We start from the raw sequence: 11,795 nt of genomic DNA, 5'->3' as shown, positions 1-11,795 counted from the left end.
GTAGTCCTTCCTTTACCACCTCTTTTTATCCCAGAATCTTATAATGAACTTTGAAGTGAACCCTCATGTGGGCATGCTTCTATTTATGTAAAATAAAAGCTCAGTTAGTCATACATATTATTGACCCTCAAGTTTCCACTAACTAGTTCATTGGCAGATCTGTGTAATAGAGATTGATGCTTTTGGTAACTTTGAAGCATAACACTATGAAGTGGTTTCTGAGATTGACTTGACTCAGTTGTAGTGCTAACTCATTGTGTTCTTAAATCTTTGGATTGGTACATGAGAGAACTTCAAGGAGGTCCTAACTGCTCAAGAAAGAAAATTAATATCCAAGCGACTACTGTATGTCAAATGACCAAGAACCTTATCTAATTTGTTCCTAGAGGAGCCCTGAGCACTTATTTTGGGAGGAACTTCATTCCATCCTCATTAACCTGTGGCCTGATGTACTTAGACCCACTGCAGAAGTAACCGAGTGTCCCTTAGGAAAAACTGCTCTAGGGACTTCGCAGAGAAGGTGAGGCACAAATGGGGACCTAGGTCCTCTAGGCAGAGTTAAGAACTCACCTAGCTATAGCAGACTGTTTTTTAAAGGAATGAGATTCTTTTTCATAAAAGATTCCAAGTCTAAAATACTTCTTTAAGGCAGTTTCAATTAAAGATTGTTTTGGCTGCTTCTGAATATAATAGATTGCCACTCCCAGAGTCAAAAACGACTAGAACACAAGACTTAAAAACCAAGCCATTTAATTGTCTTTAAGGTAAACAATACATGGAGCTGGATCCCAAGCCCCGAGAATGCCAGAGCTCAGGTCCCTGTGTCCCGTGGTGTGATATTCTCAACGGAGCTCAGAAGGGTCAGAACTCAGAGGTGTTGGAGGCAGAGCACTTCTGGAATTCACGCATTCCACTTAGCAATTTTGCGAACTGCCAGAAACAGAGCCCAAGAGTCTTTTGAGATGGGGAAAATTCAACTCCTGGTTTTATAGATAAAAGAATGAAGAGTACCAAAAATGTTGTTTACTTTTGTCACACAGTCTGAATCCTGAGCTGTCGTAATCCCAATTCATAGCATCCTATGCTGCAGTTTAGGTACGAGATCAGTCCCTCTATCCATTCACTTCCATGTAATGCCACAGCGAGAGTGACCTGGGGCAGAGAGCTCTTGTCAATACAGCTTTTTAACAAGCACTTAAATGAAAAGAACCCTCTGGCGGCACACAAGTTAGTTTATAAGATTTTAATTTACAAATTAAAAAGCTACATGTTTTATTTTTTCTCCTTTTTCTCTTCTTTCTTTATATCACTCTTTTCCTTATCTTTCTCTTTGTCATCTTTTCTATCCTTTTTGCTCTCTTCTTTTTCCTGCCCTTCTTTTTTCTCTGCATCCCGGTTGGCAATCTTGTTGTTGATGAGGTTGTGCAGGGCAACCACTGAACGGATCAGGGAGGCCAAATACACCACGACCATCTGGTCGTTGGTCTTTAGGTAAAAGGCCTTGACAAACTCCTGCAGGCTAACGTCTGGCAGCAGGTTGAAGACATCCTGCAGCTGGTAGATGATCTGGTGGTTGATGGGAAGCTTGCCTGTAGCCACTTTCTCCAGGTAGCCTTTGATATCCAGAAGTTTGGAGTTCAGTCCCTTCAAACCATGCACCTGGTTTGTGATCCGCTGGGAAAGAGTGCCCACAGTAGTGTCTTTGATGTCTCTGTAATAACCCACAGGAAGGGCAGGAAAAAGCATCAGTGTACTTACTATATTACCTCCCAGGTTCTTACATTCTAAGGAAACACCTAGCTTTGTGGGGAGGGGCAAGTTTTCAAAAAAAAATGTTATTCCTCCATTTTACAAAGATCTGAGTATAAATTGGCTTAACTTTGTTTTCATTGGGAGGCATATATTTTGTTTTTCTTATCACAGGGCATTTTTCAAAAGAAAAGAGAGAGCCAAAATGAAATTTGTTTAAAAAAAAAAACACAAAACCTCTCGCCTCCAACTTTCCTAACAAAGGGTAGCATTTCCCCCACCTGCATCTATACAATGTTGCGAGAAGTTTAAATTAGCAGTAACATTTTGAATTGAAAGAAATCTTACTGAAAAAAATGATGACATTTTTTAATAAATCAGGGTTATAGAAGTAGAGTACTTTAAAATAAAGCCCATCCCAAGTAGATTCTCTGCAGAAAACTGGCTAGCTACATTCACCGAAAAGGTCACCTTGGAAGAAAACATGCCTATACTTTCTTCACACACCTGTTCCTTTGCCAGTCAGCGTTATAGTTTCCACCCAAGGTGTACATCCACAAAGTCATAAATCGTAACTCAGGACACTTTAGAGATGATACAGGTCTAGAACCCATGTCCCTGCACTCCTGATACAGCTCTCTCCCTTACACTGAGCAGCCTCTTGGGCTGCTTATGAGTCTGACACCATCCCAAGTCTCACCGTAACAAGTGTTCGACCCCAACTTCTTCAGCTTCCTCTGCTCCAATTTCACTGGTCACATGCTCAAATGTTTTTGAGGTTGGAGTTCCATCCTGGGAGAGAAGGCTTAACTGTAGTTATTTGCTTACAAACAAACTGACACAAGTTCCTTTCCACACCTTGATTCCTGTTTTAAATCAAATCACTTCATGGATTCATTACTGGGTTTTACATGGCATGAGTGGATAAGATTTGCTTTGAAAGCTTAGTCTTCTAAACTAACGTGACAGAGTCTGCTGGAGCATCATGAGCTCGTTTCTGAGGAAATTCTTGATAATCCTCTCAACCCCACAAGTGGGGATGGACACTCAGGCAAGTCTGGATTAGGCTGATTTTTAAAGTATCTAGTTCTTGCCCTAGCTGCTCTGGTTCAGTGGATAGAGTGCTGGCCTGCGGACTGAAGGGTCCAGGGTTTGATTCTGGTCAAAAGCACATGCCCAGATTGCGGGCTCAATCCCCAGTAGGGGGAGTGCAGGAGGCAGCTGAACAATGATTCTCTCTCATCATTGATGTTTTTTTTTCTCTCTCTCCCTTCTTCCCTGAAATCAATAAAAATATATGAAAATAAAGTATACAGTTCTTTCTAGCAAAGGCAATACAAGCTCAGGTCAGAAACATAACATTTAACCACCTATTGTCCCTTGGATCAAACAAAGCAGAGCACCAAAATGCTGCAGTCAGAACAACTTTCTGGTGGCCTGAATTTATCACAGGATCTGCTTGGGGATGTGGTCGACTGCATCACCTAGGGACTTCCCGATGGGACTCGGGGATAATTTCCTCAGGTCTAGTGTCAGAAGGGGCTGTACATCTCTTGAAAAGGCTATAGCCAGACTGCCTGGGTTCACAGTCCGGCTTTGCCATGCATGTGATCAGGGAGCTGCAGGACCTTGGGTGAGTCACTTAACTTCTACCAAGAGGCATAAACCTTAGCTGTTATTTTATCCATAACAGTGTGAATCCTGCCAATGCAATTTTCCTCTTGGCTTTGATGGCCAGGATGATCAGAGACTTTAATGATCTTGAGGACGTCATGGCATGCCTTTTTAGGTACTAATTTTCTCCAAGTTTCATCTCATAAATGACCCTTATGTCCTCTCCATCCACTATTTAACATTCCTGCTGCATTGGTGTGTGTACATGCATGCATGCATGAGTGTAAGCCACCTCAGATTCTTTTTTGAAAGGGGCAGGGTAAAGATTAACTTAAAAACAACTGTATCAAGACAGGAGTGAAAGCCTTATGGCAACTAGACAATAAACTGAGACCTAAGCTCCCTGTAGCAAGGCAAAGAGTAATAGGAGGACAGAGCTCAGGGCGAGGAGCATTTGCAGAAAGCTAACCTAAAATGTCTTTCTCCAGATTTAAAAACGGAATGTAAGGATATACACTACATATTTAAAGCTAAAGGCACACTGTAATTATCCCTCAGGCTTTTGACTTTGGACATTCAAGATTAAATTACTTACACACCCTCAGTGCAAATATTTTATGCTTCTAACAAAACATGTTTTCACTACAAATCCTATCTTAGAGTTAGAGTTCAATTTTCCTGGAAACAGAGAAAAGATATATTCTGGCAGCTCCTTCTAGCTATACCTAAAGCACAAGCTAATGAACCTGAGAGCAAGTACTGGCTGAGTATCCAGGTGTCAAATCACACAGATGGGTCTTGCCATCTAGCCCCAGCCAGCTCTGACCTACTCTATTTGAAAACCTATACTGTAGCCATTGGGGATTGAAAATCTCCAAGGAGAAAGGAATAGTGGCCCAGGGGGGCCCAACAGTGGAAAATGCATTAGATTAAGGCTAAGCTCACCAGGTTCTGCATTTACTTTGCTGTGAACATCTCTGGGCAATCACTTAACTACTTTGGGCCTCAATTTCATTTGTAAAAGGGGACTTTAGATCTCTATGGTCCACTCGTTTCTAAAATATGGCTATTCAAACACTCAAAGGGAAAAACCATAATATCAAACTGTTAACAGACATCAACAATCTTCTCTTTCTTATAAAGAGATAAAGGATTTGTTGACTTGAAAATGGAAAAACAAAACAAAACCCCGAACAATTGCCTAATAAGTAGCAAATCTATTTATTCTAGACTCATAGCAAGATGACTTACATCATGAACTTCTTCCACTGAAATATATGCTTCTGTGGGCAGTCCCAGGTCCTTTGGTTTCACATCAATGATGACTAATACCTTGCAGAAAAACACATCTTAGCAAACCACCTCACACTGAGTATATAGGAATGACAGTAGCCATTCTTCTGATCATGAGTACTGAAGGATTTCATTCAACCAGACAAAAGCCAGAATTTACATGCAAATTATCTCATCATTTGCTTTGTTCTCCACCCCCATCTCTCTCTATATGGTGTGACACCTGAGAACCGCCCTCTCGCAATCTGGGACCCCTCAGGGGATGTTGGAGAGCTGGTTTCGGCCCTATCCCCACAGGCCAGGCCGAGGGACCCCACCTGCCGGGGAGGTACCACAGGAGGTTGGCTCCAGGGTGTGTCCGGCCCATCTGGCCCAGTCCTGTCCTGCCGGCCACCTTCTAATTAATTTCCTTTCAATGTGCACGAATCCATGCACTGGGGCACTAGTTAATTAATAAGCTGAGAGGTAGTCTATAATATGGTGATCAAACTCAAGGAAATCAGAGTTAAAACAGCCAACATTTTAATCCCAGTCACACCACCTATGAGACCTTACTAACCATTTTAAACCTCAGTTTCCTCATTGTAAAGAGGATAACAGCCCCACAGAGTTACAGAGAGGATTAAGGGAGATAACTTATATACCTGGCACTTAGCAGGTGTCTACTGTTACTTATTAAACATATTGGGTTATTGCATATTACACAAAACACTAAAAATTAACACAGGTTTACACAGAAACAGTAACAAAATGATTTTTGCTGTTCAAATCCTTAAGATGCTCTTACTTAAGTAAACTGGCAAAGAATATCATTCCAGAGTTTTAATGATAGAGTGCACTCACTGAGTTAGGGCAGTATCTTTTCATGAGTTCATTGATGGCGATGTCATTCTTATGTAGTTTAGGGCCTGTGTGGTACCATCCAACTATTCTTTCTCTGGCTGGAAAGGAAAAAAAATTAAGTGGGTTTGAATTGTTAAAGATCTATGTAATTCCCTCAGACAGGGTAAGAACTCCAGTTATTATGCTCTCTAGCCTTTTCAGAATTTAAGACATCTATTTTAAACGTTGACTTATAGAATGTAAAACTCAAAAGAATTTTCAGAAAATAGGCAGCAAGGGAAATCCAGACATCCACATCTCAGACTAGTTTAGGAGACCAGTCAACAATGAAAGCAACCAGAAAATAATTCTAAGGCAACATATAAATGTGGGTTCATGTCACATAGACTGCAATTATAAGTGTTATAGGAATAAACATTTTCAAAGCAACGTGGTTGCTGTAATGAAATAAAATGAAAATACACATGAAGAGATATACTTATCCTGGTGGCACTAAAGCTCTAGGGGCAGGTGGATTTTATTTGATAGTTCTTTGGGTTTCTGCTGCAGAGGGCTACCTCTCTCCCCTAAAAGTTAGGCAGTCTTAACTTGCTTTTCTAGTTTCTTATTTATTCTTCCTCATTCTTCTACAAACACTAGTCTTACTGAAGTCTAGCTAAGGAAAGGGCCCTTGACATTAATCAAAGAAAAGGGAATACTTAAAAAAGAAAAAATGTTGCACACACACTTAAAGATAATGTAAATCAATGCCACAAGATCTTACACACACACACAAACACACACGACATACCATTGACCTTCTTAAACATTCCATACATGTTTTCCAAATAATCATGGTCTAAAAACCAGACGGAATCATCTTTGTCATCTTCATCAAAAGGGACTAAAGAGGAAAAAAAAAAAAAAAGCAATATTTATTTTAGGTAGAATTCTAGAGCACGGGTCATAATCAGAGACCCCTAGGCCAGATATGCCACGTAGGTGGGTTTGTCCAACACAGTATTGAAATTATTTTTGAATTGCTCTCATTAACAACTAGGAAATTTCACATAAAAATCCAGACTTCTGGCTTCTCTTGAAAAATCAGACTTGCCGACAACTGGCTAGAGCCAGGTAGAGCTGAACCCTTTAAAACGGACATGCTAAAAGCCCCATCACTTCCTAATATTTTCCATTTGGCAACTAACACTATCTGGTCCTTTTAGACACTGGAGTCAGTTACCCTTAGTCCAGAGGTCATGCAAACAATTATTTTGTTCTTTGTTGTTGTTGCTTTAATCATAACATACATTGAAATGTTCTTATAAAGATTTATGAAACAGAATAAAAGGGTAATGGTCTCCATCTCTCCTTTGCTAACCCATAACCGGTTAATAGTGCATAGGTTTACAAACGACAACAATTACCTATTTTTACACATAAAGTTTTACTAGACCACAGCTGCCATTTGTCTACATACTGTCTATAGTTGCTTTCCTGCTACAATAGCAGAGCTGGGCCGTTGCAATGGAGACTGTACGGTCTGCAAGTTTAAAGTATTTACTACCCACTTTAGTGTGTAGCCTTTAGCCTCTCTTTTCATACCACAGCAATTCTTAATTAGAATTCTGGTTTGCAGTAAAGAATGGGAAACACAAAATGTCGCTTTTAATTTTAAAGTTAATTGACATTTTAACCATGCTCAGAAAATGTAAAATTTGTCTTTTACCTGCAAAACTGTTAGATACATCCAGTACTTTCTTTTGCCATGACCCCAAAAGCACACCAACAACACGCTTCTGGTTTCCAACCTTGCCTATTCTGAATGAGAAAGGAGAAGGTCAGTCTAATAGGTACACAGAGGATGTACCAACAAGTAGATACTCAACAGGAAATATTCATGTCAGATACAACTGAGTGAGTTTACCTGGAAACTAATCCCACTAAACAAATATAATAGAGTCAGGTTACTCCTTAACATTAAATTCTAATAAATATAATGAGTAATTCATGAACTTTTTACACTGGCAGTTTTTACTCATTGTTAACTGGAAAGTAACATAAGCTTGGGAAAAATCTCAAACTTTATACAAATTTTAAATGGAGAAAATGAAAACTCTTCCTATCTTTAGAGTTTTAAAATGTTATTTGGTTGATGTTTGAAAAACATATTGAAGTTATGTCACCACATTTAATTTTATCTTTTTCTTTGCAGCTTACCTTTGTCTTTTATTTATTTGTTTGTTTATTTTTTTTGTTTTATTTTGCTTTATTCTTTTTTAAAATTCTTTATTGTTTAAAGTATTACATAAGTCTCCTTTTTCCCCCATTGACCTCTCGCCAGCTGCTCCCACCCCACTTACCTTTCTCTTTTAAACTTTTCCCATCTTCTCTATCCTTGAATCTTTTCAGGGATAAAGATGTTAAAGTAAAACCAGTTTTATTGTCCAGCTTGATGCTAACTGCTCTCTGGTACACCTACGCCATGTTGGCAGGCCCCACTAGATGTTATAAATCTTTGAACCAGCTTGGCAGTGATTCTCAACTTTCCTAATGCCGCGACCCTTTAATACAGTTCCTCATGTTGTGGTGACCCCCAATTTCATTGTTACAAATTGAACATAATTAAAGCATAGTAATTATTCACAAAAACAATATGTAATTATGTATGTGTTTCCCAAAGGGGTCGCGACCCACAGGTTGAGAACCGCTGAGCTAGGGGCTCAGAAAGTGATTCTGACCCAGAGGCTTGTGCATGTCATCTGTGGGCGTTCTGAATGGCTTAATTAGAAAGAAGTCAACAGTGAGCTGGTGACTAATCACACTGAGAGTAGAACTGAATGAGAAAGATTTTACTTCAGGATTTTTATCTCTGTATCAAACCTCAGTGATTTTGTCCTAAGGAGCTACAAGTGTAGCAAGTGAGACACAGACACAATACAACTCAATATTCAGAGGAAAGACAAAACCCACTGTGAAATGAACTATGATTTCTCAACAGTTGCTGGTTTCACATTGGTTTCATTGAATCACATGGTTTGGCAAATTTATAAATGCTTACTAACTATGGGGTTTGTATTAAACAAAGTTAAGGATTCTGTATTCCTGGTGCTTCTGATTTTTTTGGGAAAACTTAGGCACTGGGTTTGCACACTTCAAAGTTAACTCCCATACTTCCTGGCTTTTCTTTTGGTTTACAAAAATCGATTTGTCTTTTACAAAACCCTACATTTGTTATCTGACACAGCAGCTAGCAGTGTCCGTTTGTAACCTTAACAAGTGTTTGTTGAGTTTACGGAATAGAACTGACATGGTGACTGCCCCATCAGCACCCCTAGTATCCTATGGAAGAAAAATAGCAACTACTGTACAGTGGGAAAGCAAGCATATCCTGTTAGGCTGAGCGCCCTACAAGGCAAAGGAACTGAACTGGGGACCCTAAACCTCAAAGCCTCGAGTTTGTTTTTCGCTCTGGCTGACTTAGGAGTTGTACAAAGCAAAACGCTGGAGAATGAATGGGCACTTAAAAATCTGACACTACAGCAGTTGCTCCCCCACTGGGTCTCTTTTTACACTTGCTAATTCAAGTAATTATTTTGTAAAACGTATGAACACGTGTAACAGGTCCGGCGGGATGAACAACCTGAAAACAAGCAAGGGAAGGCGGGAGAAACATCTGGGGATGTTTTCTTATCTAATACATTAATGCCAAAGTCTCCAACTGATCTCATTTTTAAAAGAAAATCTGGATGTTAAACCAGATTCCAGCTCAGACACTTTCACAAGTTAAAAACCATAGCTCTTACAGGGCGCCGAGACCAGAATTTCGGTGACAGCCTTCAAAGGCACAGAAGCTAGAATCAGAAGGGCTTTCCTACGAGACGGGGGGGGGGGGGGTAGTGAGGTGACAGATGGGCACGAGGCTTTGGGGGACCAGGGCCAATTGAAGGTTGTTGCTCCCATAGTCTAGCAGCCTACGGACCAGGATAGAGGAAATGGGCAGCCCAATCCCCGGGGTGCCGCCCGGCGCAGGGGGACAATGCTGGGTGACGTGGGCTTCCTGAACCGAGGTTAGCCTGGGTCCCTCGGCGAGACAGGGCCGCCCTCCGCCCATCAGCGCTCCGGCGGCCGCTTCGCCTTTCCCAGAGCGTCCGTGACTCAGCAGTGAAGGTGCCGCCGGCCCCGCGCAGCCGCCCCGCGCCGCCCGCTCACCGGTTAAAATGATCCACCACACTGAGCAGCACCAGGGGATGGACCACCACCTTCTGCACCGCCAGCTCCGGCATCGCGACACACCCCGCCCGCCAGGTTCCGCTCTCTGCGACCCGCAAACACAGGCAGCCACAGCGGCAGGCACACTCGCGGATCCTCCAGGCCCAGCTCCTCCTCTTCCGGCTCGGCCGGCGCCGCGCGGCCGCCGACTTCCGCTCCCAGAGTGCCCCGCGCGCGTCGCTCCCGGATGACGCTCCCGCCGCCACCCGCAGGGGGGTTCGTGACGGAGAAAGGCGGGACCTGGCCTGGGTGAACAGCTACGAGTTTGCCTCGAAAATTAAAAGGACAAGGAAGACTGATAAAGGTTGACTCCCCGGTATTTGTCCTGCACCGTTCCCTGCAGTGGCTTTTCGCCTCAGTTCCCCCTCAGCCCCTTCCCACTCCCCCACCCCCCCGTCTGAAGACTAGAAAAAAGTACTAAGGAAAAAATATAAATAGTAATAACTAATATTTCCACCATCCAGAAAATGTTCACTTTTGCTTCAAGTCACAATCCTCCAGAATTTCTTAGAAGAACTAACTTCAAATCTCTAGCATTAAGGCGCGCCCTTCATGGTAAATTTGGTAATTTATTTCATCCTCATTTTATTGTCGGGGAGTAATTCCCTTACTCCCTACTAGGGACACTTTGCAGATAATATGTGTTTATATTTCCCACTTGTCTTTACATTACCATTTAACTAGGGCTAGCGAACGCAATTGGTGCCTACAGCGACAGCATTCAGGCTCGTTTTCAAGTAAAAACTTAGAAAAGTGTTGAAGAAAAGATGAAAATAAGGAAATAATGTTTTGGTATTTAGCTAGGAAAGAGAAAAAAGACTAAATGGGGCCCTGTAGGAGACAAGGACTTAAGCTTATTTGCAGAAAGAACCAAATTAACTTAAAATCCATGCAAGTTCATATTTCCGTCTAATTTTATCTTATTATTATTTCTTAAAAAAATATTGTTGAAAGTGCTATATATGTGCCCCCCCCCCCCCCGCCCCCCGCCATTTACCCCTTCTGGCCCCCCTCCGCCCCCCAGGCCTTCACCACCCTAGTGACGGTGTCCATGGGTTATGCATATACGCATACAAGTTCTTGGGTCGATCTCTTAAGTTGCTGTTTCTCTAAACAAAAACAATACTTCAGCAACTTGAATTGTTTACTAACTGTTTATCCCGTCGTCAAACGCCTTTTATCTTCCGGGTATTCAGAGGATTTCACCTCACTGCTTCCATGTAATCAGGGAGCTTTTGGGATTCTTTCTGGGTCTTGCCCGTCACTTTTAGAACAGGTACTCTTCCTACTTTTGGGAACACTACTTTGGCTTTTTCGCTTTCCTTTTAATTTTTATTTGGCTATCAGTTGGTTGCTACTACTTCTTTTAAAAAAATCTATTGTTGAAAGTATTACATGTCCCTTTTTTTCTCCCATGGACCCCTTATAGCCCCTCCCGCCCCCTGCTACTACCTACTTATGATAACAACTTTTAGATGAAGAAAATTTAAGCCAGCCTCATTGTGTCATGTGTTAAAGCATGCTTGCTGGTGTTTAGCACCTGATTAAAAGTAGACATTCTTGTTTAATCTCTTATATGATGTTACTCCTCACAGGGTAGGCATGCAAATATGTATTAAAGAAAAAGCTTGCAAGGGTATTCCCCCCCTAATTTTGTAGTTAAAGATTTAATAGTTACCAGAAGATCAGAGATTGATTTTGACTTTTCTTTTGTGTCAAGTAAAGATTAGGAATTGGAGTTTAAAAGAAGCATTTTTTTTTAGTTAAAAATATATAGAATTTAATAAAGAAGATGAGTTGAAATCATAAGGAATATATTTTCCATGTTGCCCTATTTTTTTTTTTTAATGGAAATGAAATCATATTTGGTACTGTAGCCACTACTGGGGGCTCAGTTCATTCAGAGGAATGCAGTAGGAGATATAAGAAACCCATTCCTTTTGTTTATTGAATTCTGGACTTAATTTTAAAGGGCCTGATGAGAGTTTAAGATATTTTCCTTTGATTATATACATTTTTAATGTTAAAATCCTGCCCCCCAGATT

General features: G+C 41.1%; 1 protein-coding gene across 1 annotated transcript; it reads right to left on the bottom strand.

Moving 5' to 3' along the window:
- Positions 1-733: 733 nt before the first annotated feature.
- On the bottom strand, positions 734-9,877 carry PSMD7 (proteasome 26S subunit, non-ATPase 7). Its single transcript, XM_070398962.1, has 7 exons — positions 9,691-9,877; positions 7,208-7,299; positions 6,290-6,382; positions 5,500-5,597; positions 4,615-4,695; positions 2,450-2,541; positions 734-1,711 (listed from the first exon to the last, which is right to left on the bottom strand). The coding sequence occupies exons 1-7, from the start codon at positions 9,762-9,764 to the stop codon at positions 1,273-1,275; spliced, it is 969 nt and encodes a 322-aa protein (XP_070255063.1). The 5' UTR covers positions 9,765-9,877; the 3' UTR covers positions 734-1,272.
- Positions 9,878-11,795: the final 1,918 nt, after the last annotated feature.

This window comes from Myotis yumanensis, unplaced genomic scaffold (genome assembly GCF_028538775.1).
Source record: "Myotis yumanensis isolate MYYU_CA2020_CCGP unplaced genomic scaffold, mMyoYum1.0.hap1 SCAF_18, whole genome shotgun sequence".
In the NCBI taxonomy this organism is placed as follows: domain Eukaryota; kingdom Metazoa; phylum Chordata; class Mammalia; order Chiroptera; family Vespertilionidae; genus Myotis; species Myotis yumanensis.
This window is presented reverse-complemented; position numbering and strand designations above follow the sequence as displayed.

What these genes read in the sequence shown, in the direction of transcription:
- PSMD7 (XM_070398962.1), bottom strand. Translation starts at nt 9,764, where the DNA reads ATGCCGGAGCTGGCGGTGCAGAAGGTGGTGGTCCATCCCCTGGTGCTG. An exon ending in AATGTTTAAGAAGGTCAATG is followed by an intron (nt 5,598 to 6,289) that starts GTATGTCGTGTG and finishes TTTCCTTTCCAG; the next exon opens with CCAGAGAAAGAATAGTTGGA. An exon ending in CAGTGGAAGAAGTTCATGAT is followed by an intron (nt 2,542 to 4,614) that starts GTAAGTCATCTT and finishes CTTCTCTCCCAG; the next exon opens with GATGGAACTCCAACCTCAAA.